This window comes from Fringilla coelebs (genome assembly GCF_963513975.1).
Source record: "Fringilla coelebs genome assembly, chromosome: 6".
Classification (NCBI taxonomy): Eukaryota; Metazoa; Chordata; class Aves; order Passeriformes; family Fringillidae; genus Fringilla; species Fringilla coelebs.
The window spans coordinates 21840757-21867144 of record NC_140034.1 but is presented as its reverse complement, the minus strand read 5'-3'; the positions used below and the strand labels follow the sequence as shown (position 1 = coordinate 21867144).

Below are 26388 nucleotides of genomic sequence, written 5' to 3'. Positions count from 1 at the left end.
CTCAGCATGAATACATACTAGTAAGTGTAGAAGTAGATAGATCCTGTTAGAGCTTTTATATCAGTTCCTTGAGGTGTGAATACTCATACCAACAATCATGCTTATTTTGCATATTTAAAATTAAATGAGCTTCATTCTTCAGAAGTAAATAGTCAGGGCTGTGTTTCCAGCAAGTACAGCACACATTTGTTTGCTGATGGAGCATGTGCTTGATGGGGATCTGGCTTGCACAAGGAGCAAGGGAAACCACTGTGTGCAGGGACACCGCTCACCTGTACGGCTGTAAACCTACAGCTGGCTTTCCTGTTCCTTTGAAAGAGCAGCCCTAAAGTTCCTTTTAGACCTTTATTAAACCTATTGGGAAACAATGCCTGTTTCATCTCCTGCCAGTATTACAGATGGTAACAGTGAGTTTGATGAGGCCATTTGAGACCAGCTGTAGGCTGGAAAAAACTTGAGAGTTTCTGAAGTCAGGTGAGCTCCAAGACTGTCCCAGACCTTTGCTGGCTAATCATCCATTCTGGAAATGACAGTTTTTGTTAAGGGTGCTTGTGAGCAGTAAGAGCCTGCAGCCTGTTCCAAGAACTCCCTGCTTCCATGAAATGGGTGCAGCCACCTTTCCTTGGAAAGACCCCACTCCCTGACAGGCAGTGTGGGACCTAGGCTCGCCTCTTCTCTGCTTCCGTGTCACACTGCCTCTTTCTTGCTTTTGTGTGTCTGGGACACACAGCCTGCAGCAGAGGCATTAGCTGCCTCCAGTGAGCTGAGAAAAGACAATTCCATAATGAACGAGGGTCATTTGCTAAGTGGGGGGTCCTGGAGCCCAGCCATGATTGTGTTTCTGTTTTATCTCGGCCTCACACCTGCTCATGTAACGGCTAGGCTGTGATCTGCTCCCTCCCCCTGTGCATGCTCTGCCCTTCTGCTCCTGGGGTATCCATCAATTCTCTGTCCCTATTGCCTTGCTGTCTTTGTCTGCAGCCTGTGACTGTGCACAAAATTGCCCTGGAATTGTGGGAGGGCCACTGAGCTGGCTTTATCAGACATGACTGTTAACCTGACTTCCATGTCCAAAGTGGCAAGATTTTAAATGAAACTCTTCCATCCAAAATAACTCCTAGACACAGCTTTCTTCAACTATGTTTCTTTAGAAAACTTAGTCACACGATAATGAGGTATATATTATTCCTGCCAGAGGGAACATGTGCAGCTTTTTTTTCCCCCTGCATGCATTCAGTTCTTGTGAAAATGGCTGGATTGACAGTGTAGGCTATTAAGAGGTTTTGAAATCCAGAGCAGATGGAATTTTATCCAAGTTATATATAATATTACTATAAATGTACCTCACTGGATTCAAGCCAGTGAACTCCCAATTCTGTGTTTTAATCTTTGGGGGATGTTACCCAGCTTTATGACAGTTAGAGTAGTAACCACTTTGTAAAGGTAATGCAAGGATGTAGGGTAGTGAGAGAATTGAAGAAAATCCCAGCTCGACCTCATGTGGCAGGTTCTCTGTTTGCATTTTTTTCTTCCTTTTGGGATCTTACAGCCCAGCAGGCTCTTGGCCACCTTAAATCTTTACCCTTAAGAGATCTTTTCTTCAGGGAATACATAATCTTCACATAAAGGTAAAAGTCCCTGTGTCTTGAACACATTTTCTCTTGAGACACAAGTGTCAATAGGTTTGAATTATGGACCTGCTGTAATTAAAAAACACGTAACTAGTTGTTTTTAAATGCAGTTGTTTTACTTAATTGATTTTGCCGCCAGGACCAAAGGGAATTAAATAAATAAAATGAACCTTCCTAGTGAATTACTGGAGGCAGCTGAGTTGGTACCTAATTACTGCAAATGCTCCAGTTTGTTGCTAGCAATAGTTTTCTGTGGAAGGGGCTGGGAGAGAAGAGCTAGGGTGGTGTGGGAGGGGGCTCGTTCCTTGGCAGCTGCAGGAGGGAACAAGCTGCTCCTTGTAGTATTTTTCTTCCTTTTCAGCAAAAAGAGTATTCGTTTAAGGCTTTGCATGAAGACTTTGCTTAGAAGGTCTTTATTCATATTTAATTGCTAGGTTTGCTGCAGCTCCCATCTTTAATTACCTTTTAAAAAGCAGGTTATAAAAATGCCCTGACATTCTTTTTTTTTTTTTTTTTTTTGTGTTACTGCATAAATTACAGGCTTCTCAACTGCTTACTTGAAATCAGTTGAGCCTGCGAGAAGGGTAGGACAGGTTCCTTTACTGACTTCTGGAAACCTCAGAGCTTATGTTCACCTTGCCCTACAGAGCAGGACGAAAATCCTCAACTAGCATTACATGAACTATGCCTGAAGCCGCATATCTGTGTTGGCCCTTCCTGTGAGCTGACTGACTGTGTGGAGGGGCCTGGCTCATCAGCTAGGCTGAAATCACACTACCAGGGTTAAAGTGTTTACAGAGCCTGTGCTGCCTGTTGCTGCCAAGAGGGTCTCTAGCAGGGTGCTGTGTTATGCAGGGGAGGGGGGACTTTGCTCTCAGCCATGTCTACCTTGGATTTTGCTTCCGGGACCTGCTCCTCGTAAATCTACTTCATCTGCAACTTTCCTTGTAGTCCAGTCCTGAATTTCTCAGCCTGAGCTTCTAATAATTTCCTCTCCTGCTTGTCAAGTGCTTTGCTGTCCCTGATTGGTGCTTTTTCTGAGCTGAGAGCCCTGGTTACTTTTATGGAAGGTGTGGCAAAGTCCATCACATTAAACACATTTTCAGGCCAAGTTGTCATGGTTGAAACAGCAACTTTTATCCCCCTGCCCTGAATGCAGCCCTTAACCACTGCTCCCCAGTCATGTGCTAGCTTTCACCAAGTAAGCTTGCTGCTGCTGTAATGCACAGGAATGCACACTGTCGGGTTTCAGGGATGAGGGGGGGTGGTATTAAATATCTGCAAAAGGAATACAAGCAAAAGAACAGCTGTTGGCTTCTGCACCCAGGATGCTGACCATAATCACTTCAAGCCATTTTTAGGACAGCCTGAAGAAGTCACACGCTGCCTGGCCACTACAAGTCCGAGATGAAATGTGCTGTTGGGACTCAGTCACAGGTTTCCATAAGCAGAGTATCTGCAGGGCATTTGTGTATTTGGCAGGCTTCACTCAGAGGCCAAACAATGACAAAGCTAAGAGGGGGGACAGAACAACTATGAAAGGGTTGAGTCTGCCCAGCTTTGGGACATGAGCTCTCTGGCCTGTGGGCAGGGCTTTCTGGAGCATGGCCTCTGTTACCCCAAGCTGATGCCTCTTTCTTTTCACTTGGCAGATAAAAGAGCTCTTTATGAGTTTTGAGGACACTCCCTTGGGAGCAGCATCACTAGCCCAGGTGCACAAAGCAGTGCTGCAGGATGGGAGAACGGTGGCAGTGAAAATCCAACACCCCAAGGTCCAATCTCAGAGCTCCAAGGATATTTTGCTCATGGAGGTAAAATTACATGTTGACTTCAAACTTACAGAATAATTGCCATTGAAGTGTATGGGGACCATGTTCATCTACGGTGTAACCAGATAGAACAACACCAACCTGTGGTTTTGAAACCTCCACAGAGACCAATGCTGTCTTGCAGGATTAATACAGAAAATTGGTGAGGATTGCATTGCTGGTGATTGTATGGACGGAGAGACTGAACAACAGGGTAAGAGGGAAGGAGGGCAGAAGGAGAAGACAGGTAAAGATTAATGACATTATAGTAAGTCCATATAAGACTTAAGTAATAGAGAGTGAGTCCTGAAGTCTTTTTTCAGCCTGTGTGCCCATTAACTGGTCTCAGGGACCATTAATTGATCTCTTGTAATCAGGCCTGTGTGGTCAAGGAAAATCATTGTTCATGATTAGTATGTTTTTCAATTAAATTCTGGTGTGGATTCAACAGTGAATGAGGTTGCTATGATTCAATTTTGTTTCTTGATCAGCTCCTTAATGCTGAACTGATTAATGGTAGAAACAAAAACACTGAAATACTGAGGGTCCCCTAACAGGGGCAAATACACAAATGAGGGATTCAGCTAGGAAAAAAGTTTCAATGCCTAGCTCCTGTTCCTCTCCTGAATGGTAGGTACCACTCTTACTTCCCAGTGCAGTGCTGTAGCTTTTCCCAAACTTCTAAGTCTAGCCACGGAAAGGAGGAAATGGAAATAAACTGCAGCCCTGTACTTCATAGCAACTGACAAAGATGCCAGCGATATAGTATTGAACAATGGACAGGGCTGTGGTGGAGGAGATGGGAAGGATTAGGTCTGTAAGTGCTAACACTAAAGCTTATTGCTCTCCTAATAAAGCATATATATATATATGTATATGTTTGTATATACAGTAAGTGCACATTAATTGGCAGACAGGTAGGTCCATGGTAATAAAGAGGGGAAGCTTAAGCTGAGGAGTTCTGATGAGTGTTTGGAGGGTATTGCTGATGCAGTAACACAGTTCTCCATCACAGAAGATCAGAAATCAAAGATTCTGCCAGCAACCTCTCAGAGCACCATGTAACTAAAGCTTCTTTAGGCAGTTAAAATACCCTGCTTTGAGCAATCCTGGCTAGTCTGCATAGAAGCACAGCTGATTCCAGCTGGGGCACATAAGTTTGCAGCTGAGTATTTAACTTGAACTCATAATGAAAGAAACTTTTGTGTTCCAAAGAGATCTCCCAATAAGATAGGATCAGTCTGTTTCAATGCTGGTTTGAGAACAGAGAACTGTTTGAACTGGCTTTGGGTCTAGCTCTAGATTTGAATTTGATTCAGATCTTCTCCAGGACTCACTGCAGGGTTCTGCCCAATGGATTTGCTTCTGTGAGTCATCACGTGCACAGCACTTCTCAGGGGGCTTATGACATCCTTGTCTCCCTCCCAAAACATGATGGCGGACAAAGAGCAGTCAGGGATTAAGGATGAGCAGGTAATGAAAGAGTATGGGATCAGGGTAATGAGAGGATTTTGTGTGAATGACCCAAAACCTGTGTTTACCTTGAGACGTTTGCCCTTCTAATAGTGAATATCATAGGAACATACCTCCTCACACCATGTTGCTGTGATTGCTGATTATACTGGAAAGAGACATTTAAACAAATTATTTTAGAATGTTTCCTGTCTTTTCTGGCTTAAAACTATTCCTTCTGGGAAACTTGGAAATAAACCAATGTATTTTCTTTTGGTAGTTTGGTACTGTCTTTCTTGTGCAGACAATCTGGTTTACCATTCACATCTTGTATACACAGGTATGGAAATGTAGCTCAGAATGTGATACATGCAGTTTTGTTTTTAAAAGGTCTCTCTTGTGGAGTCTTGGCTTACATGCATCATTGTATCCTTGTGTGAGACTGTTTTTGTGTAGACTGATAGAAAGGTGGATCACGTGTGCTAATGTTCCTGGTCCTTTAAGAATCAGATGGACATTGCAGCTAGGTAAAGAGGTTGATTTTAAATATTGATGGAGATGGTCTTATCTAGAGACTGATGGGAAAGAATCTGAAAAGAAAAGATAGCTGGAAAATTCCTAAATTCACTTGAGGTTTCATAGCATCAATGCTGACTCTTTAAAAATCAGTACAGCATCTGATAAACCCAGAGAGAGATATCTCACTGCTCTCTGTATATCAATAATTATTTCAAGACAATATGTAGACAGGTGTCAGAAGAAGGGTAGGCAAAATACTTGTTAGGATGTCCCTGCTGATGGTCAAGTTGGCAAATTGATTGAAAAGAGCATTTGAAAAAAGTGAAAAAAATGCATTAATTTTCTCACATCAGGCACCAATGAAATAATTTTGGAGACCTTATGAAGTTTATGTTCACGTTCATGAAGATCGCTGGCTACATTTCATTTGGGTGACATAAATTTGAAAGGATTTATGTCTCTAATATAATAGTAAAAAATACAATTCAATAGTGTCTGGAACCTGGTGATTACATTTTTAAAGGAACATTGAGTTTGCAACTGACATTTAGATAAGAGAAGTTGAGATGGGGTGGAGAACAAATGTTGTCACACAAGTGAACAGGAGCAGTGATGGTTCATAAATTTATTTTTGTCATACATTTCAATGTTAGCAGCTTCCTGTGTGTACTTTAAATGTTCATTCTGCAGTGCAGGAATTCCTGCCCCAGTGGTGGAGATCGAGAAGGGGAAACAGTGCAATAACACATACTTAAAAGCCTGTTTCTGTTTCCAGATGAATGTGCAGAACAGGTAAAATAAAGACAGCAGAGTGCATTCTATTCTATGGAGTTTTTTTACTTGTTTTATGACTTAGTTAAAAACAGAAAAAAAGAATTCCTAATGTGTGGTCCAAATTGTCAGCTTGTGTAAATTTGTGACTTTGGTGGAGAAACTGTCCCTTTGTATGAACAGAAAGCATACTTGGCTGTTGTGCAGTTTTGGTTATGCCATCCAATTGTGTAATGTTGATTCATTCACCCCTTAAACATTGCTTCAGTCAAATGTTTCAAGGAACTTTTTGGCTGGGATTTTCAAGGTGCTGTGTCTCTGAATAGCCAATCTGTTTAAGAAGATGAGCATTCCGTGTGGTGAATATATGATACTTGGGAAATACCTCCTCAGCCTTCTGAGAATGGCTTTGCCTGATGCTGAAGAGCAACTTGCCCTCTGAGCTCCACCAGAAATGTTATTAAAAGATCTGTAGCTTACTTACTGTATCCAAACTCCACTGTCTTCTTTGAACTGCCCAGAGGATTTTCTGTGCTCAGCAGTGGAAGAAGTAACATAGAGGTGACAAGTATTACTTTTGATCTTCCTTGTCTACATTATCTAAGAGCTGTTCAAATGAAGTCAAAGAATGAATTGTAGAATTATAGGACTCAGAAGATCTTAACAAGGGCAACACCCTTGGTGAGATCTAGCCACAAGGTCTCTTCTCCAGAACTTTGTTCTCTTGCTTCTAGGCAGCAGCCAGCTGCCCTCCCTTTGATGTGTGGGCTATCATTGAACTCCTAGATGTGCCTTTCTCTGTGGAAGTGTAGGCCAGAATTTGTGTTACATGACCAAGGCATGACACTGTGTTGTGATACTGCAGGAACCCTAAAAGCACTTGTTTTTTAAATTTGTAAATAGTTGTAAATATAAATATTTTTATTTGCAAGTAGTTTGTAAATAGTTATATTTGTAAATGGTTTATTTGTAAATATTTCCATACATGGAATGATCCTATCAAAACAGAACTGTGTGTAGCTGTGTGGCTTTGGAGTCAGGATGCAACTGATTGTCTGTTCCTTGTTCTCAGGTTCTCCTCTTGGTTGTGAAGCAGATTTTTCCAGATTTTGAGTTCATGTGGCTGGTGGAAGAAGCGAAGAAGAATCTGCCCTTGGAGCTGGATTTCCTCAATGAAGGCAGAAATGCTGAGAAGGTTGCTCATATGCTTAAAAACTTTGACTTCCTGAAGGTGAGGAAACACATATTTCTCTCTATGTATGTGCATTAATAGTCTCCTCTGTGTCTTATGCCTCTCATTTGCCAAGTAGAGGAACTGTAAGGAGGGAAAATGAAGTTCAGCCCCTCTGTGTTGTTCATCCTAGACTGCTCTCTTAATACAGACCAGAAAATGCTCTGAGACATGCTTTCTCCTTGTTTGTTTCCTACTGAATGCACTCTGTTGGGTCAGGAGTGGTGGCTTGAGACCAGCAGTCTCTGGAGCTTGCTGCTCATTTTCCCAAGTTTTCCTTCAGAATTTCATTTAAATTTTCTTTTTGAACTTGTCCAGAGACTGTGAATTTGCCATTCTTTACTGAGCCATCTAGTGGTGCCTTTCCTTGGGCTCTATCTCAACTATGGGCAAGAAATGGACATAGAACAGAAAAGCTAGACTGACACTGATGGTGTCAAGTAGTATTGAGGACATCTTGTATCTCAGGAAGAAGCATATTCACGCGAGTCCTTCCTACTGCAAAAAAGCACATTCTTACCCTAGAATTGGACATTTATCCTTTATACACATCTATGGCTAGTGCATTCATGTTACTTCACACAGAAACCAAATTGCACTCATGTGTGGTCTTCCCTACTGATACTTTTAGCTCACCTCCCCTGCCACATACTCAGGTCACTGGTAAATATCTCAAGTACAACCAGACTTGTACACATCTCAGTCTTGGAAATACATAAGGCCACATCTTCAAAGTCACACATTCAGAAATCTTTTGCTGACATACAAGAGACACAAGCCTCCAGTGTGTGCTTTCTGAAACACACATAGTGCCATGGTTGCAGTCACTGATGTGACTCTGCTCATGACGCATACAAAAAGGCAGCAAAAAACACATCCTGTGGACCTTTGTGGATACACACTTCTAAAAGAGCTTGTCCCCTCCTGTTTATGCAGAAGTCCCAAGATAGCAGTGACAGAGGTGTGAAATAAGAGTTTTTGTTAGGCTTTACAGGCTGATCTATCCATTTTTCCTTGCTCCTTCCATGTAAGGGATGTAATTCCATGTTGCCTAATGCCAGCTTTGGAGCAGTCCTTTTGAAGCCCAGTGGCAGCAGTGGCCTTTCCATAGACACAGACAGGTAAAAGCCACCACATGGAAGGCCAGAGGCCAATGGTTTCGCTGAGTGGGTGCTTATCAGAAGTGATGCACCTTAGAGAGTGTATCCGTTGCAGCTGTGAGAAGCATACTGTGAAGTAAATCCCCATGGAGATGGCCAATCACCTCTTGCTGGGGTAAGGAGCTATCATGATATCAATATGTGTAGCAATAACAAATGACTTGAGATGGCTAAATAATGGATTCTCCCGTCTAACCTGCCAATTCAAAGATGTGTTCATCACCTAAAAGCAGCAGAAGAATTGGGCTTCTGTATCATAAATTTTCCTAAACATGCCAGAAAGCTGAGAAGGAGATTTTGTGCTGTGAACCTGTTTGAGCTTTTAAAGCCAGAGATAAATTATTTCCACACACAAGCATTACAGCCAAACATCTGTGAGTAATTAAAAAAATCACTGAAGAATTTGGCTGTGATTGAGAGAGGCATCTCTGACAGCATGAATAGCGCTTTACAAGCCCACTGACTTGCCCGTGTAAATCCTGAGACAAGACTGAGTGTCATCGGAAGTGAGCTAAGGGACCAGTGAGCTACATGGGATTGGGAGCCGTTAGTTTTGGAGTTAGCAGGCTTTCTCACCAATCTAACTAAAGAATGGGCATGCAGGTAAGCTGGGAAGGCTGTGAGTGTCTGAATCTCCCTTGCTCATAGTGGATCTATGGCATCAAAATCTAAGCAAGGTTCACATGCAAAGTGTAAGCAGGGGTGTTGAATGATAGGACTGAGGGACACTAAAATTGCTCAGCAAAGGAGGCTTTGATCTAAAGTGGCACACACATGGTAAAGTAGAAGTGGTCTCTCTAGGACAGGAACAGGAGGAAAGCAGCTAGTTTGTAAGGGACTGGGATATTGTCAATAATTAAAAGCAACAAATGCTGCTTGTTCAGGAGCTATGATGAGCTACAGTGGCCTGGCTGCTCATCCCCTGGTTTTGGTCAGTTGATGGACAACACCTCTTACCTCTTCCTGTCTTGCCCTAAGGTGCTGGTCCTGAGTCCATGGCTGGGTCAGGAGGGTGAGGAGAGGGGACTGCACAGCTGGCTTACTATTTGTATGATCCAAAATTATTATGTCTGTCATAGTAATGGGGGACACAGTAATGAGAGTGAGTGGAGCTCCCTTATGTCGTTGCTAAAATGTACATATGTGGCTTCACCCATATGCAAAAGCAGATTTGGGCAGATTGAGGGTTGGTCAGCACAGTAACATGAGAAATTTTGAAAGGGAATTCAGCAAAATGGCTCTTGACAATAGAGACTTCAGCACTGGAGAAATTTGTCTGGAGAGGGAGGCTGGAAAATGGGGAGCCAGCCTGAGCGACACTTTTGTCACTGCCTCCCTGGATGATACCAGACCTCTTCTCTGGTACCTCACTCAGCTTGATCTACCACAGCTTGAGTGAAAACTGCTTTGACATTTTACACTCATTACTGTGTTGTTGGCAATAAGATAATTAAGGGTCTCGCAGGGTTTCTGTGACAAGTCCCTTATTTGTGACACTTGATTTTTCTCCCAGTTCAATTGCAGATGGCCTAAGTATGCAGGGTTTGTCAGCTTAAAGGCATTTGTGTTCCAAGGGGCACTGTGGAGATACAATTTATGACAATGGCTTATAATTTTTAAAGCTGTGTAAGTGGACGCTGTGCTTAGCAAACAAGATGCAGTTCCTGTCTAAAGGAGCTGAGTGGATGATTCAGAAACTTGCAATAGGTACTAGTTAAACAGCCCAGCTAGAGGAGCTGCAGAGGAGCTAAGAAAGGTATCTCAGACATCACTGGGAATGGGAGGTGGTCAGAATCCTGTAGAGCATGATCAGAAATGTTGCATGAGATCAGATCCTACTGTAGTTGAATTGGTGTATTATCTGTATTATCCTTCTACACATTGCTGCTGTCCTGTGGAAAAGTCTGATAGATGGATTTACCTCCCTTTGTGCTCATGAAAAAAGCCAAGTTCTTACTTCGGCTGCTTCCATTTTTACTCCTTTTCTGGGATTTGTTGATATCTTCTCCTTTCTTTCCCAGCTGTTGCCTGACCTAACCTATCTGTTTCTGTTTCAGGTCCCCAGGATCTACTGGGAGCTCTCCACAAGGCGTGTCCTTCTCATGGAGTTTATGGAAGGAGGACAAGTGAATGACAGGGCCTATATGGAGAGGAATGGCATCAACGTCAATGAGGTAGCTTCTCAGCCATCTTTGAATTGGGTGTGCTGAGCAGTGTAAAACTGATTTTAATGTTCATGTAGAATGGGGGCTGACAGGACAGGATGGGCTGTGACAGAGGAATAAATATACACAAATGTGAAGGGAGCAATCGATCTGAGATCTCTGTTCTTGTGCTCTTTGGAAAGGTACATAATTGCTTTTGAGGAACACTTTCCTGTAGGCTGCAGAGCTAGGAAGATCTTCAAAGAGACATAGTGAAAGATGACCATGCTCTTACATTAAAGACACTCATAGTTTGTTCCAAGATGGAAGTTCCTGTTACCCTAAAGAAACAACTTCAGTTTCTGATTATTTTTATCTCATGGTCTTTGTTATTAACAGAGATTTGAAAAGTTTTGTCTGTAGCAAAACATGGTCAGCTCCATTCATCTGGACAAGTCAACTGGTCCAAAATGAGAGAGTTGTTTCTTTGATTGAATTTATCTTATACTTCTGCTATAGGCAGAGGTGAAATCTAGCCCACACACTCAGATAGAAGAGTGAATATTCCTCAAGTCTTGGGAGTCAGAAGGGCTTGTTTTGATGTATTAACACAAGGGCTCTTGAGCAATAGGTACATTTAGATTTTGAGGTGGGCTTCCTTATAGATCTCAGGCAGCAGGTCCATTTTGAGATTGAGGTAGTTAGCATAGTGTAGCTCCCTGGGATTTTCTTTGAATTTTCTCAGACTGCCGGAGATAGTACAGTTGTAGAGAAACAGCTAATTTCAGTTTTTCTAACTTGCAGAGGCTTTTGCTTGTGATAGGAGCAATGTAGGGTGAAAATTTCTGCTAATTTTTTTATTTATCCATGCCTTTGGGAAGGTAGTTTTGTGATGACTTGGCACAATATATCCATGCAGCAGTGAAATCATGTACTTTCCTGAGGCTGAGCTAGTCTAAGTAATAGCTAAGAAGTCATTTTTAAAAAGTTGTCAACAGACTTCTACTACTGCAAAGTATAAGCCTCAGAGTTCCAGCCATCCGTCAGGTAGAGGATGTTACTCAGCTCTGTGGTAGGACTGAATTTTTGTTCTTCCTTTTCTCTCCCCACCGCCTGAAATGAATGATTAACTTTTACTGATTGCCAACAAAGCAAAGTAGAAAGGATGGAATACTGAGTCAGTCAGAATAATGTGATGGGAAAAGAGATCTGTTATTATGGCCACAGTAAGATGAGGTAGGGGCAGTGCACCACCCCAGACTTATCTTGTGGGCAGGGTGCAGCAGATGAGGACAAATATTGCCTAGGTTAATTACTGGCTGCTGCTGTTGTTGTCCTGGGTAAAGGACTGCATGGCATAGTGGGATGATGAGCAAAAGGCAGCAGACCCTGAAAGGAGCATGAGGAGGGGGTGGCGACCCGGGTTTCAAAACTGTGACCTGGCTTATAATATGGCAGCAATCTTGGCTTTCAAGAGATGCATTAGCCCCCTTTAAATCACCCGAATATATTTATTTTATCAGTCCTTCTATCATTTTACTCCATTTTGTTTTATGGTAGGGAGGAAGAGGAGTCTTCACTAAGCAGGATTTCTTTTTTGTGACAATGCAGCCTTGAAAAGCTAGCTGAGCCTCTCTCCTCTAAATGGAAAGGATCCCTGAGGTGAAAGCTCCCTTCAAACCAGGTTACTGACATTTACTTAATACCGTCTGTAGCAGGATTATCATTAAAGCTGCCCAAAAGCACATTAATCTCTCTGGATCCGTCCAAGTGCTGGATTGTAATGGCATTTAATCAGAGAAGGCTTTGATTTCTAAAGACAAGTGCAAACATTGAAATATCTGCCTGTGGAACAGTTACTTATTCATGTACAAGTGTACTTGTACACTGTAGTGTAGCTGAGGAGGAACATGCAACTGGGATATTGACAGTGAAAGGGAAATCTGGAGAGGGGAGTTACCAAGAATGAGGAATTTTAATGGAAGACTAGAACATGGCAGGTCTGAGGAGGGGGCGTCTGGATACTGGGCTCTTCGTATTTTAAAACACAATAACATTTGCAGTCTTGGTTGGGAAGGTATATTTGGAAGAAGTGGGTAGAGCAGGGAAGAGAGAAAAATTAGACTGAGGGGCTCTCAGGGGGTTTGTAGCATACTGCATACAGGAGGAAGGGAAGGGCAGCAAGGCTGCCTAGAGCATAGATTTTTGAAGAAGATCCCAAATGGCACAAATGTACCTTTTGTATCCATTTTGTTTATACCTGATTCATTTGTATTTGTATACAAATTTTAACATTATCTTTGGTCTGTCACATCGGTTCTTCATGTCCTTCTTTGTGAGTTTTCTGCCTGTCTCTGCAGAGGCTGCTGTATCAGTGGGCTCTAGGACCTGTGGAGCTTCCAGATGTGCTCACGGCATGTGCTGTATAGCCTCAAACTAACCAGCCAGCTCAGGTAGCCAAGTGAAGAGTCCCCATGATCAGCCTGATTTGGATTTGAGTCAGGGAAAGGAAATTATGCCATGTACTTCAGCTTTCTAAGAGCCTGGTCATGAGCCATGGTTGATTCAGAAGTAAGAAAAGTGTTTTGTCCAGCTGAGAATTGAAAGCAAACAGCTAAGGTACTTAAGATGAGCTACTGTGTGCAATTATTGCCATCTGTTACTCCATCCTACTGTGTTGTTTTCCTTCTTTCTGTTACTAAATGGATTCTGCACTGAAACAGTATCTCTTAGCTTTATAAAGAGCCTGGTATCTTCCTGTAGCTGATGGATTTGCAACTTGAAATAGGCTTTCAGTGTGGGATTTACCCTTCTGCCGAGAGTCAGGAGCTGGAGCTGTGTAGCTGCTAAAATTTAAGTGGGATTTCCCAGGGTGGGATCCTTTTGTCAGCAGTGGAAACCTCTCATGTCTGAAGTATTTGTGCTTATAACACTCAAGTGTTAGATGAAGCAGAGCATAGAAAAGAACACTGTTTCTAGGGAAAATGGCTATTCTTGCTCTTTGCACTTACTGAGTTAGTCTGGGGAGAGGTTTCTTTGCAGATTCTCTTACATTTCATCTTGTCTGAAGCTTAGTGAAATTCACAAGGCACTGATAAGCAGGAGTAGTGACCTCCGGTATTTTCAGCTTTTGAACTGTGCACAGACACCAGGTAAAAGAGGTAAATTACACACAGACCTGTTTCTTACTGAAAGTTGGTATTGAGCATCGATGTCAATCAATTGCTTAAGTCTCAACAAGATGCTTTATCTTAAATCCAAGGAAATACAACTGCATTTGGAACCAAGGGAAATGATCCCCACGGTCATTTGGGGTCTGACAGAGATGCAAGGAACAATAAAAAAACAATGACTAGTCTTCTCTAGCTGTGCCCTTTTGAGAATCTGTGCAAATTTGACGAGTTAGTCCCTCAGTTCCCTGGGTGGATGAATCAGACTATTTCTCCCCACTTGCATGCCATGGAAGATGGAGCATTGAGCATGAAAATAATTTCCTGAGTCCCCAGCAGAAAATACAGGGCATACTGGGAGTGCGTTCCAGGAGTCTTAAAAACTATTCCTGTATCTTCAGGACATCAAATGTGTTCAGACATCATCTTGCTGTGATGATAGATCACTGCATAGTAATACTGCTGCCGAACAAACCACTTTTGATCCTCACAAGTGGATCACTTAGTATGAAATCAGATCTCTTGTGTGACCACCCTAATCTACTATGGATCAGAGCCATTTCAGAGCAGAGGCAGAGAAGTCTTCAAATTGTGGCTATTCTCCATCCACACCCTTTGCTAATTTGACACCAGTTTAATTGGCCAGAATTGCCCTAGCAGGATTAAGCAAAACCTTAGACAATGGCTGTAATAACAACAATGAAAGCAAGCAAAAACCCAATACAGTCTTCAATCCAATTAACCTTCGATTAAGGTTCCAAAATCAATGCTATTATTTTGGCTGGAGGAGGTAATATTGAGCCCTGAGAAATGAGCTGCACAACGACCTTTACTTTTAATGAGATCAATAGAAGTTAGTGTCGCCATCTCTTAAAATAATTGGCAAATATTACAGCCAAATTAAGGCCAGAGACTAGTATCTGCTCCTGATCTAAAGAGACAGTCACAGATGGAGGTGGGATGGGAAGGGATGATGCCCTATCAGGCAGTTTCATCTAGGACTTCTCAGGGGCAGGCAGCAAGATCATCTCTACAGAACCATGACACAGTATTTTTTTTCTTTGCTTTTCGTCTTCATGTCAGTTAGAGGCATAGAGCCAGAACCACTCCAGCTTGCTCACAAGTCCAGGAAAGTATCAGTGACTTTCCCCAGATAACCCAAGCTGGTTTGTTACATTGCATTATATTATGCTACCCATGAGCATGATATCTATGCTCTTTACTGTAGGAATACTCATAAATTTGCATGCCTTCTTTCCTTTCTGAGAGGTTTCTTGGTAACTCTTGTGTATGCTCAATTGTGTTAAACTTTCTAGAGTTCTGTTACTGTCACGTTGCTCTGTCAGCGGGTGTGCTGATTTGTTGAGGGAGAGTTGCATAGAGGGGCAAGCGTGACAGGTTGTCTAGGCTTTTAAAACTGATAGCAGCAAGATATTGTGGCTGTATATATCGCTGCTGGTACCTGCACATAGCTTGGGATCCTCTGAGTTAGGTGACAGAAATGCAGTAGCTGTACTTGTTAAAATATTTGGTATACTGGATATGACTCCATTAACAAGAAAAAGTGGGGATTAGTAGGGAAATTGCAAAGTAGGTAAGAAACTCATAGAAGCAATGAGATTTGCTCTACAAACAGATCTCATTTAACAAGTTGGTGATGACCTCAACACAAACAGAACCGCATCAAGGAGATTGTTGATCACACCAAGCTGGGAGATCTTGACATTGTAGAGGAGGACCAGAGTAGTAGTAGCACTTGTTGGCCTTGAGGACTGAAGTGGTAGAAAGGAATAAAAAAGAGCAATGTCAAGTGAAAAGTCAGATTGAGTAGGTAAAATCACTTCATGTGTTTAGGTTGCTCAGAAGTCCATCTGTTATATATGTATCTGTCACTCCATTACTTGATTGTTGTCAGCAATCTGTTTATTCCTCAGCTCTGTTTTTTTTTTCCAAATGAAAACATTGGGCTGAAAATGTGTGGTTTGCCTGACATATTATGTGACATGGTCATGTCACATAATTTGGCAATGGCAGGTTGGTATTTGCATTGGCTGGCAAAGGCCACAGGCTCACTTGGTGACTGTAGTCATCATGTTCTGCTGCAGCAGATAGGCAAATTTAGCTTCTTTTAGGCAATAACACTCCTTCTGGCAGTAGGCAGGGACATGCCTCTGACCAGACCCAGAGCATGATGTCATCCTGATATATCAAGCTAAGCTCTGCTTGCTGATCAGCATAGTTTTTGTTCTTATGTGTTACACCTAAATTATGCCATTCATGATAACACCTGCTTTTGTCTGGTTGTATTTCTTGTAGCACATACAGAACTACAGGTGCTTCCTTGCTATTCAAACGTCCTAACTGGTAGACTGTTCCTCCTCTGCCATTCCTTAGCCAACTTTGGAACTTCAGCTCTTTTAATCTTTATCCCAAGTAAATGCCTCCTGCATCCAGCTCATCTATTTGCGTTTTCTGAACCCCCTCTGTGTAGTCTGCATCTCTTGAGTTAATGAGGAGACTGGAAGTGAATGCAGAAGTCCAAGACTGATTATTATTTTTTTACAGCGTGCAGCAGAACAATGCTGGGGACACTGGTAATGATAAAGACCTTGTTTTGTTGGATGATAAACAGGGAAAGGACTGATGACCTCTCTGTGTCATAACAAAAAGCCTGTGTGTTAACTATGGTCTTCTATAAATCATTGCAACCTTTTTTCTAATTTGTGGTGCACCTTCACCCTGAGGTCTTATATAGTCTAAATGTGTGCTGAATTCCTCCCTTGTCCTGAGCAGAGGTTTTCATAAGTCTGTTTTCTCATTTCACCTAGCCATGTTCTTCCAAAGTGAATTCTGTAGTTATTATTTATCCAGTGGCCTTCTCAATAAGGGTGGAAAAAGGCCTGGAAGTGACAAGGCACAGTACTGAAGAGTTAATGTATATAAAAGTTTCATGGTTTTTTCCCTAAACTTTTTCTCAAAAAATGTGAACTCCCTTTGTCTGAATTATGATGATAGGTTGCTATTCACATACTACAGTTTAAGACCTAGAATGTAAAGTTTCCTATTTTGTTTAGAATTTGACAGTATTTTTGCTTTCTGTCTTAATTTATTTTGTATCCTATTTTAGAGGTATGGCAACAGACAAAATTATGTGGAAATACTTTAGTGTGCACCACAACTCCATGGTAAATTTTTTCTGAAAGTGAAGACTGTTTATATGCTTGCATCATAAATCCCTGTAACATATCTTCTGTATGCTAATGTAATAGTACAGAATACATTCATATGTTATAAAGTTTAGTTGAAGATACTGGAGATACTCAAGGTTGTATGTTGGGGAATTGGTAAACATAAGAACAGCAGAGAACAGTGAGAGGATGGGGATCTTGCAGTGAACATTGTCTTCTTCCCATGACCCAGCCTGTGAGTCTGACCAGAGCTACGACCCCTCTGTTTCATGGGAGGATGGATCTCAAGCTGCTTTCGTGTGTTGCACTACGGGCTGCAAGAGGCTATGACCATAGATCTGTTTAGTTGCTTTTCTGCTGATGGTGACTCGGGGCGGGGGGGGAACCATCTCTGCATCTGGAACTTGCTGCCATATCATAAGATGCTGTTAATGAGGGTGGCATGGATAACCTGGTGATGAGAGGCGTTTTTGTTGGTTCCTAGAATATTTGAGTTTGAATCAAATCTTCTAAGGCATGGTCAGTTATGAGGTCAGACCAGCTTACTCAGGGTGTTAGCCAGTCAGATCTGTAAAACCTCTAAGGATGGAGGTGGTGCAACCCCTTCAGCCATGACCAATCAATAGATTTGCAGAACTGCCAGCCCTTGTCTGGACTTGTGTTTAATGGGTACGAGGCATCCTGTTGGGCCCCAGATTGCCCCCAAGTCCTCATCTTCTAAAATTCTGTGTTTTTCCATGCCCTTGGAGGACAAACAGCTGAGACAGTGAGGGCCGAGTGTGGTTAGCCCAGTGTGTGCACCAGTGTCAGGGCTGATGCTGTGATCGGTCATAATGTCTGAGTCCATTCCTTCTGGTGTATGGGTCCCTGGGAGGCTTTGTGAATGAGTTATGTGATGGGCTTAAAACAGACTATTTGCCATGTCCTTGGACTGTCAGCAAGGGCTACTCAGCTCTTATATGAGATCACAGCACCTGGTACCTTGGTCCTATCTAATTTTAGAGCTTGACAATCAAGGAGACTTGTAAGGGTCACTTCATGGCTCTGGTGATCTCTGCTGGTGATTCAGAAGGGAAACATCACTCCCCTCAGTCAGTACTTAAAATAGCACCTGCATGGTACTGGGGAAGCTGCAGTACAGGACATCACAGGGCTGTGCTGTTCATCTGTGTGGGTGATTCATCATGGGGCGGGCGAGTATTCATGTGATTCAGCAGTGGTTCCAGGTCCCACCTGAGGGACAGAGGATGGTTTCACCTGATCCTACCACTGTCCCTGCTGGTGTGCTGCAGGAAGGGTTCTTGTTCTTTTTCCTCATTTGTAGTTACTTGGCCATTCATAGTGAATGCTCTTCTCAGAGGTGGCCATATTTCAGAGGGGGGTAAAGCAAGCCCTTGTCTGTATGGTTTTCCGCAGGATGAGCTGTCATTACTATCCCTGTTACCTCTTCTACCACCTCTGCTTATGGGGACAGCTGCCAGTTTGCTGCTTACAGAGTGTGTCTGGAGATATGCTTGGAATAATTTATAACAACTGTCTTTTAATTGCTTGTTCAGCACTCTGCTGTGGAGCACTGTGCCTCTTGGGACGGCAGGGAGGGCTGGTGGTGGGATGGCAGGGCAAGGCTGCTGTGTTAGTGCATGGCAAGGGACTGATCTCATGCCCTGGGGATGTTTGCTTTCTCCTAGGAGGTTGTTAACTTTAATAACATCTCTTGGTGATAAGGAGCAGTAGTAGGGAGGGACACAGCAGTCACAGGATGTTTTAAACAGCTTTTCTGTGCTTCTTCATCTTCACAGACATTGCAAATCAGATTAGCATGGGTCTGAGGAAAGGAAGAGGAAAAGTGGGGGACAGTGTGATGGAGGGAGGGGAGAGAGAGCCCATGTTCATTCTGGTGGGCAGACTGACTAGCTGAGTCTCCCCTCACCCCTTCTCCACCATGTCCTGCTGCCATCCATGGATGGAAACACCTGAGTCTTCCTCCAAGCAGTCTCACCCACCCCAGCAGCAATTTCCCTGCCTTCCCTGTGAATGCATGTCTGCTGCTGTCTGCTGTCCCACTTTCCGCCTCATTACTAGAAACCCCATTCCTACCCACAGGTACTATCTCTTTTTTTTTATGCTAGACAAGTGTCTTTAAATAACCGTGATCCCACAAACACCTTCATGGTGCTCCCTCCATGGATCCTTCCCTGAATGCCCTGGAGCACCCTGCTGCCTGTAGATGCCTGCAGCCACCCTGTGCCTCCATCAGTGTGAGGAGCTGCAGGAACTCTGCGTGGGGACATGAGCATATATAGACCCTTGCTTCCTGGGCTGTCACACAGAGGCTGCTTCCCCTCCCCGGCAGGCACCCTACTGTGGGTGGCAGTGTGTGACCATCTCTTGTCTCCTCACAGATCTCTCGCAACTTGGGGAAGCTCTACAGCGAAATGATCTTTGTGAATGGCTTTGTGCACTGTGACCCACACCCAGGCAATGTGCTCGTGAAGAAGTGCCCAACTTCTGGCAAAGCTCACATTATCCTCCTGGATCATGGGCTCTACCAGGTATGTAGGTATGAGGGGCTTCCAGGGCATTGTGAAGCTGCCTTTGGGCATCAGGCTGCAGCCTTGCCCCTCTAAGCACTTATGAATAAGTTTTTCCTAATACTTCCATAACCCTCTAATGATATTTTATGACTCTGAAATGGAGGATAGGGCACAGGTAAGGGATGGAAGACTTTTCCCCCTGTTTCCTGTCCTCTGTGGGCTTCTGGGGACCATGTCTCCCTTCCCAGGTGCTGAGCGAGTCATTCCGCATGGACTACTGCCGCCTTTGGCAGGCCCTCATCAAGGCTGATATGAAGAGGGTGCAGAAGTACAGCCGACGGCTTGGGGCAGGGGATTTGTATCCTCTCTTTGCCTGCATGCTGACTGCCAGATCTTGGGAGTCTGTCAACAGGGGCATTGACCAGTCACCAGTCTCTGCAAGCGAGGTAGGTCTTGTGTGTCCTTCCCAAATATGTGCCCTTGCTTCTCTTCAGTACCTTTCTATGTTGAAATCACTTGCACCACTGATAGTACAGCGGTGCTGGGCAACCCCTGGTAGCTCTGTAGCTATTTCTGCAATGATAGCTGATCTAGAAAAGAGCCAGGACTCCTTCTGCAATATGTTTTATAGTGGCTGAATTTAATTTCACAAATTCACTTGTCATGGGCTGCTTAAGTTTTGTGTCATATTTTAATACCTAAGTATTCATTATTTCTGGAAATATCAGTGGATTGTCCTTTTCTTAAAAAAATATTGAATGCAACTGTGCAGGAAACCATCAAGGAGGCTAGGATAAGGTACAGGAGACATAAAGGTTTAGTGTGAAGACATGAGAAGGATAATGCATTATCACTATTCATGTAAATGACTATCAGCACTGATATAAACTCCTAAAAAAACCTGGAAATTACCTCCCAATCAAAAACCCTATTAACTTGGAGTCAAGGTTGCTTAACTGCAGATCCTGTCAACTCAGTCACTACAAATCTGGGAAATTGCCACTTATATTTTCCACCCTTTCATATCCACACATGCTGGGATCCTTCTTGCACCTCCTTGCACACCTGATACACACAATAGCCCCCCTTAAGAATAGTAGCAGCCCTGCCAATTGTGCTGTTTCTAGCGAAGAACATGGACTGATGTGATTCAGCCAATGGACAAGTGTCTGTAAGTAGAAGTGTGTTGTATCCTATGGTTTGCTTTTATCTGCACACATCTGTAGTAGAGCGGATGAAATTAATTTAAGTGGCGTTGTAATATTGTCCTATTAAATTCTCTTCCCAAAGTTGCTTCATTTTGATGGATGTGGCAGAATTTGCTGTACTGGCTTGCCATTATCCATAGCAATGAGTAGGTCAGATACCTTGGGTAATGGACCCTCTCCCTCCCAGTTATCCGAGTTCATTTTCTGCATGTCAGAAATAATGTAATACCTATCTAAAAGATCTTGCTTGATCTGGTGAGTTCTGGAGCTGGTAGCTCCAGAAGAAAATTCAGAGGTGCCAAAGCAAATTGGCACAGCATTGACTCTAATACTACAAGGCCAGTGTTGAATCTGAGTTCGTGAACAATGTTTATTCCAACTTGCTTGCGAAGGTTACACCAGAGGTGTAGCTGCAGCTACATGGTACCCTGTGTGTGCTAATGAACTTTGTCATTGAGTTGAATTGCGTGTATGGAACCAGCTCTGTTGTCTTTGCCTACATGACACAATTAATGCTGAAACTAGATAATCCTGCAGCAGATAATGGGGAGCTGAGCAGATTTGCTGTGGCATTAGGAAATGAGCTGCTGCTTGCCCTTACTTTAGAGGTGAATTTGAAAGATTTTATCAGCAGCAAGAGCTGAGCGCTGTGTAGGCAGGTACCATCAGTGAAGAGCTCCAGAGAGTGTGCCTGAGGATGTATCAACATGACAATAGCCTGTGAGACAAAGAAACAACCTTCCTGAAACAAAATCTTATCTGTAGTGCTGTACTCAGTCTGGGCTGTTGCATCTCGAGCAAGGTTTGATGAGACTGGGGCAAGTCCAATAGGAATGTACAAGGACTAGTGGCCAAGCAGATGCAACCCATGAGGTAAGTCTGAGCAAGTTAGTTCAGAAAAAAATCTGGAAAAGGCAGGTCAGGAAGAGTTGTAGAAGTGATTTTCTATCGTCTTAAAGAGTGCTGCAAGCAGGACAAGCAGTCATGGGTTTAAATTCAGCTGAACATGAGAAAAGCCAGATCTAGGAGCAAAGCAGCGAAATGCCAGTGTAGATGGTCTGGGGAGGTTTTGATTCACGTTAGTGGAGAGTTTAGGTGTAGGCTGGGCAAATGTAAGAGGATTGCCATAGGTATAGTTGTTCCTGCCTTAAGCCAGGGCCAGGCAGCTGGTTGCTCAGGGTAGCTGCTAGCCTCATCTCATCTGATTTAATGATGTCTTTTGCTGCATCCTGCAGCAGTTGCAGCCAAGGGGCTTTTCTCAGGTCCTGTGGCTTAGCTTATTTCTTCCTCTGCACACAAGCTTTGCCCTTGACAGAAAGTGACAGTTCTGATGACTGATCATGTGGTTGTTTTGTGATGTGGACAAGCAGCTGGAGCTAAAAATAAAAGGAAAAGAAATAGAAAAGAAAACCTATGTCTGGAAAATAATGTAAGCTCTGCAGTGATGCTGGCTGGAGAAAGGCATAAGAAATAATCAGGGAGGAATTTTCTGCCAACAAATAATGGAACAAAACAACATTTAGGAGAGCTAAGCATCTTCTTGCTGAAGCCTTGTGTATCTGGTTAGTGATGGAGGCAGGAGGACCCAAGACTGGTTTGTCAGCAGCAGCCATGGTGGTGTGTCAGCTGTGTACATTGCTGACCATCATGACCTGCACACTCAGTTTGTGCAGGCCTGTTCCTTTATAATAAGTTTAAAGTTCACTAAGAGTGTGAGATCCCATGCCATGCAATATAAACCATCCCTCATTCCAAAGGAGAGAAGGCTTTAGAGCTGTCATTTCCCACAAAGGAGCCTCCTTCCTGTATGAAGTTATTTACTGTCCCCCTGCATGTGTCCTCCTGGATTTTGTAGATTTCAGATGTTTCAGAGACTTGTATTTGGAGTTCATGTCACGGCCTCTGTAGGAAGAGGTAGGGACAAGGTATGCATATAGGATCAGCTCCCAGCTACACTGTGCTACATTTACTGGGATGGTGAGGGAACTCTCAGATCTAAAAACATGAAGAGGCATAGCTGACTGTCTTGCATGCTCTGGTGGCTTGTATTTGGAGAGGAGCTCATCTTAAATGGCTCAGGCTGTAGTCCCTAAGTTATCACTGGGTTCTTTCAGTAGGCAATGTGTTTATTGGAATCTGCAGAACTAGAGAAAATGAAGGATTGCCTCGAACTTACACTCTTTCTTTAATTATCTGCTACTGGCTGCTGTCATACAGGATATAGATCTAGATGTGACAGATGACAATTTGATGATTTTTATCTCTTGGGTTAACATGGTGCTTAACTGCATAATTTTTTTCTCACCTCTGCTAAATTGTGTTGAGGACAGAGGACTAAACTAGGCCTTGGAAATGGCTTCATCGATATAGCATAGAGCCATGAGTTGCATGGGGCAGTGAAGAGCAAGCAGCTTGGTTGTCTTTGCAGCATGCCTCCACCTTCCTGAGCAATTCTGCTACCTGCAACTCTGCCGGTTTTGGGGCTGGTGAGGTGAGACATCTCCAAGGGCAGTATTGAGATCTGGTTGCTGCAGGCTGCCTAGGACTAAGAACCAAGACAGCAGTGAGTGGCTGTTCTCCTGAGAGGCTATTAATCCTGCCAGTGAGGGGATGGGTCCTTATCTCACCGAGGGGCAGATGGGATACGGCAAGAATGATCTGTGCTATGAGTGCTGTGCCCAGTGTCTGCAGGACAGCAGGATGGACCTCTGAACCTTCTGGCCTACTGTCATGGTCTGTTAAAACAATGTCTCTTCCTGGCAAATCTCAGCTGCGTCTGGACCTGAATTTCCCATATACTCTCACCTTCTCTCTCCTTTCTCCCTGACATGACCTGGCTGCCCACAGGACATGGAGATCCGGTCCAATGCTGCTGCTTACTTGCCCCAGATCACCCAGCTCCTCAACAGTGTTCCCCGCCAGATGCTGCTTCTGCTGAAGACCAACGACTTATTAAGGGGGATTGAGTCAGCCCTGCACACACGGGCCAGTGCCAGCTCCTTCCTCAACATGTCTCGCTGCTGCATCAGAGCTGTTTCCACGTAAGTCTCTTACCCAGGCATCAGGGGCCAGGCAGGGAGCAGCAGGAGCTGCAGGACAGACCCTGAGATGGTGGTTGGATCCAATCAAAAGTTCACAGGATAAGGCAGAATCCTGGTGATGGAGCAGGTCTAAGAACGAGCCAGAAAGTCAATCTGTAGATTATGTCTGGTGGTTGTCAAGCAGGTCCATGGTGACAAGACAGGGCTGAGGTCAAGTGAAGAGGTCAATATGTGAGTTGAGGTCCAGGCCATGGGGCTTCACAGCAGGACATGAGCTGAGGACCATTCCAGTGTAGCTCAGGCAGGAACTGAAGGTGCAAGTCTGAGATGAACTGAAGTTCCTGGGTCTATGAGCAGCAAGTTGGGGGTGGTTCCAGGCTAGTCAGGGCCATTAAGGCTTATTAGGGCCCCACTCAGGGGCCTGACAAGGCTCTGACTCAACCTCTTGACCTATTATTGTTAGCTGTGGATCTCTTCCCCTCATTGTGGTCCTACCCCTGCTCAGTTACACATCTCAGCCTCTGTCTGTGTTGTTCTGACACCCGTTACCCTCTCCAGAGGACAAACCTGTCACGCTGAGGCTTGAGACAGGGGTAGAGTTGGAGGCCTTAGGTTAAGGGTTTAGGATTTTTCCTCCAGAGGAGGGGAAGGGGCTTCTTGCCCATACAGGCATTACCACCAGGCAGTATTTGTGAGTAGCATAGATCTGAAAGTTCACTGCAGCCTCATTGAGGGGATTGGGCTGACTGAAGATCAGGCTGATGTTTAAAAGCCAGGAACAGAAGTTGTGCAAGTGATTTCCTTCTGTAAGTCTTATGCATCAATGCACTTCAGCCTCAGATTCTTCCTCCTTGTAGATAAAGTAACAGTTATTTCTTGGGGTGATGATGGACCTATGAATCCAAATTAGCCCCTGCTAAAGAAAGTGGAGAAATACTTTTCCTGGAGTCTGTGTGTCGGGATTGCTGGACTCTTAAAAGTGTGCTAGCAGTAGGAGTGTGCACCTGTGTCTGTGAGCTGAGATGAAGGTGGGCATAGAAGCAGAGGAATGCCATGACCCCGGATCACTATACACAGTGGGAAGAGAACTGAGTTCTCAAGGGAGCAGGCTGTCTCTTCTGCCTGATTCTTTCTAAGAAAGGTAGTTCCCAGCTTCTCAGAAGCACTGCTTAGAGAAAATCCTTGCTTCCTGGGGATTCTCCAGATGGGGGATATTGCCACCCCTGGGGAGGGTCGGTTGTGCAGAAGATGTGGGACAGGCCTCCTTCCTCCTGGGCTGTTTCCTGCTGGATCTAATGCAGCTGTTTCTCTCATTCTAGGTACCAGAGAAGCAAGAGTCACTCGCTTTACAGGAGGGCCCAGATCTCACTCACAGAAGCCCTAAGCCTGTGGCAGATCAACTTATATGAACTCTTTCTGTGGCTGAAGGGGTCCCAGCTGGGGAACTGGGTCATTGCTCTCCTGAGACGGATGCAACATTTCACATACTGACATGAACTGGTGGGAGAGGCCTGGGTGCTCCCTCCCTCCCTTCTGCTCTCCATGGCACATTTGTCTTTCTGACTATTTCTGTCTATTTTTGGGTCTTACTCCACATTACACACTGCACTGTCCTTTTCTTTTACAGCATTAACTTTCTCTGTGGCACAGAGAGATTGAGTCGGTACCAGAGCCCTATTATTTTGTGGTTTAGGAAAAGTAGGTGTGTGATACCTTGTGCCAGGAAAGACAGGAAAGGATACCTTCTGTCCTCATTTGTGCAGGTTAAGTTCCACTCAGATTCTAGTGGGATTGTGCTGGAAGCAAATGCCTCTTTGACTCTTTCTTAAGCAATCTTAAAGAATTTAAGAGAATCCCAGCCCTACTTAGAATGCCCCGAAACATTTCTCAGACCCTCAGAGGTGGTAAGTCCCTTTAAAATGCAATAGGGTTTATATTAGTTTGTGCAATCTCCTTAGTCTGATTTCTGTTTAGGTGTGCAGAAGGTTTCTCAGAGGAGTGAGACCTAGGAGTGGAAAGCTGTCACTAGGGTTTTCTCTTTCAGCACCAGGGAAAGAGGACTCAAATGGTGAGAGTGGTGGACTGGGAGTCCAGGTTTCTAAGGTTCATCTCCAGTCCTGTCAGCAAGTGCCTCTGTTTTTGGACTTTTTCTGGCCTGTTTCTTTGCAGGTAAAATGGGAGAACGGAACAGTGATCTTGCGCCTCTTCTGAAATTCCAGGAAGGCAGTAGGAATGACAGGTCAGGGTTCTGAAACTGCTGGTAATGTATGTGTACTGTACAATACTTCCACACAACAAAATAAATGTGTTGTATTGAAGACCTTTGGGGGAGAGATGCTTGGCTGTGCACTAGAGTTATGTTTTGGCCTCTAACCTAAGTCCTGTTTCCATTTCTTCACAAGGGAGTGATGGCAGGCAGTGCTGGCAACTTCTTGTAAGCAAAATGTCCACTTGGTCTTTTCTTTGTCCAAGAGGTTTGTACCACATCTGAGTCCTCTGGTAGTGCACCAGATGTGTGTTGGGATGGAATG

The 26388-nt window shown here is 43.8% G+C and overlaps 1 protein-coding gene across 4 annotated transcripts in view; it reads left to right on the top strand.

Moving 5' to 3' along the window:
- Positions 1–26142, top strand: part of ADCK1 (aarF domain containing kinase 1) — a 71511-nt gene extending 45369 nt beyond the window's left edge. For 2 of the 4 annotated variants that reach the window (XM_084207482.1, XM_084207483.1), the window contains 7 exons: positions 3284–3442; positions 7254–7412; positions 10630–10746; positions 19477–19626; positions 19857–20054; positions 23664–23857; positions 25177–26142. In XM_084207482.1, the coding sequence (XP_084063608.1) occupies positions 3284–3442; positions 7254–7412; positions 10630–10746; positions 19477–19626; positions 19857–20054; positions 23664–23857; positions 25177–25348 (1149 nt within the window). In that variant the 3' untranslated portion in view covers positions 25349–26142. The remainder of the gene's footprint in view (positions 1–3283; positions 3443–7253; positions 7413–10629; positions 10747–19476; positions 19627–19856; positions 20055–23663; positions 23858–25176) is intronic. The other 2 variants (XR_014616217.1, XM_084207484.1) reach the window with 2 other exon arrangements.
- Positions 26143–26388: the final 246 nt, after the last annotated feature.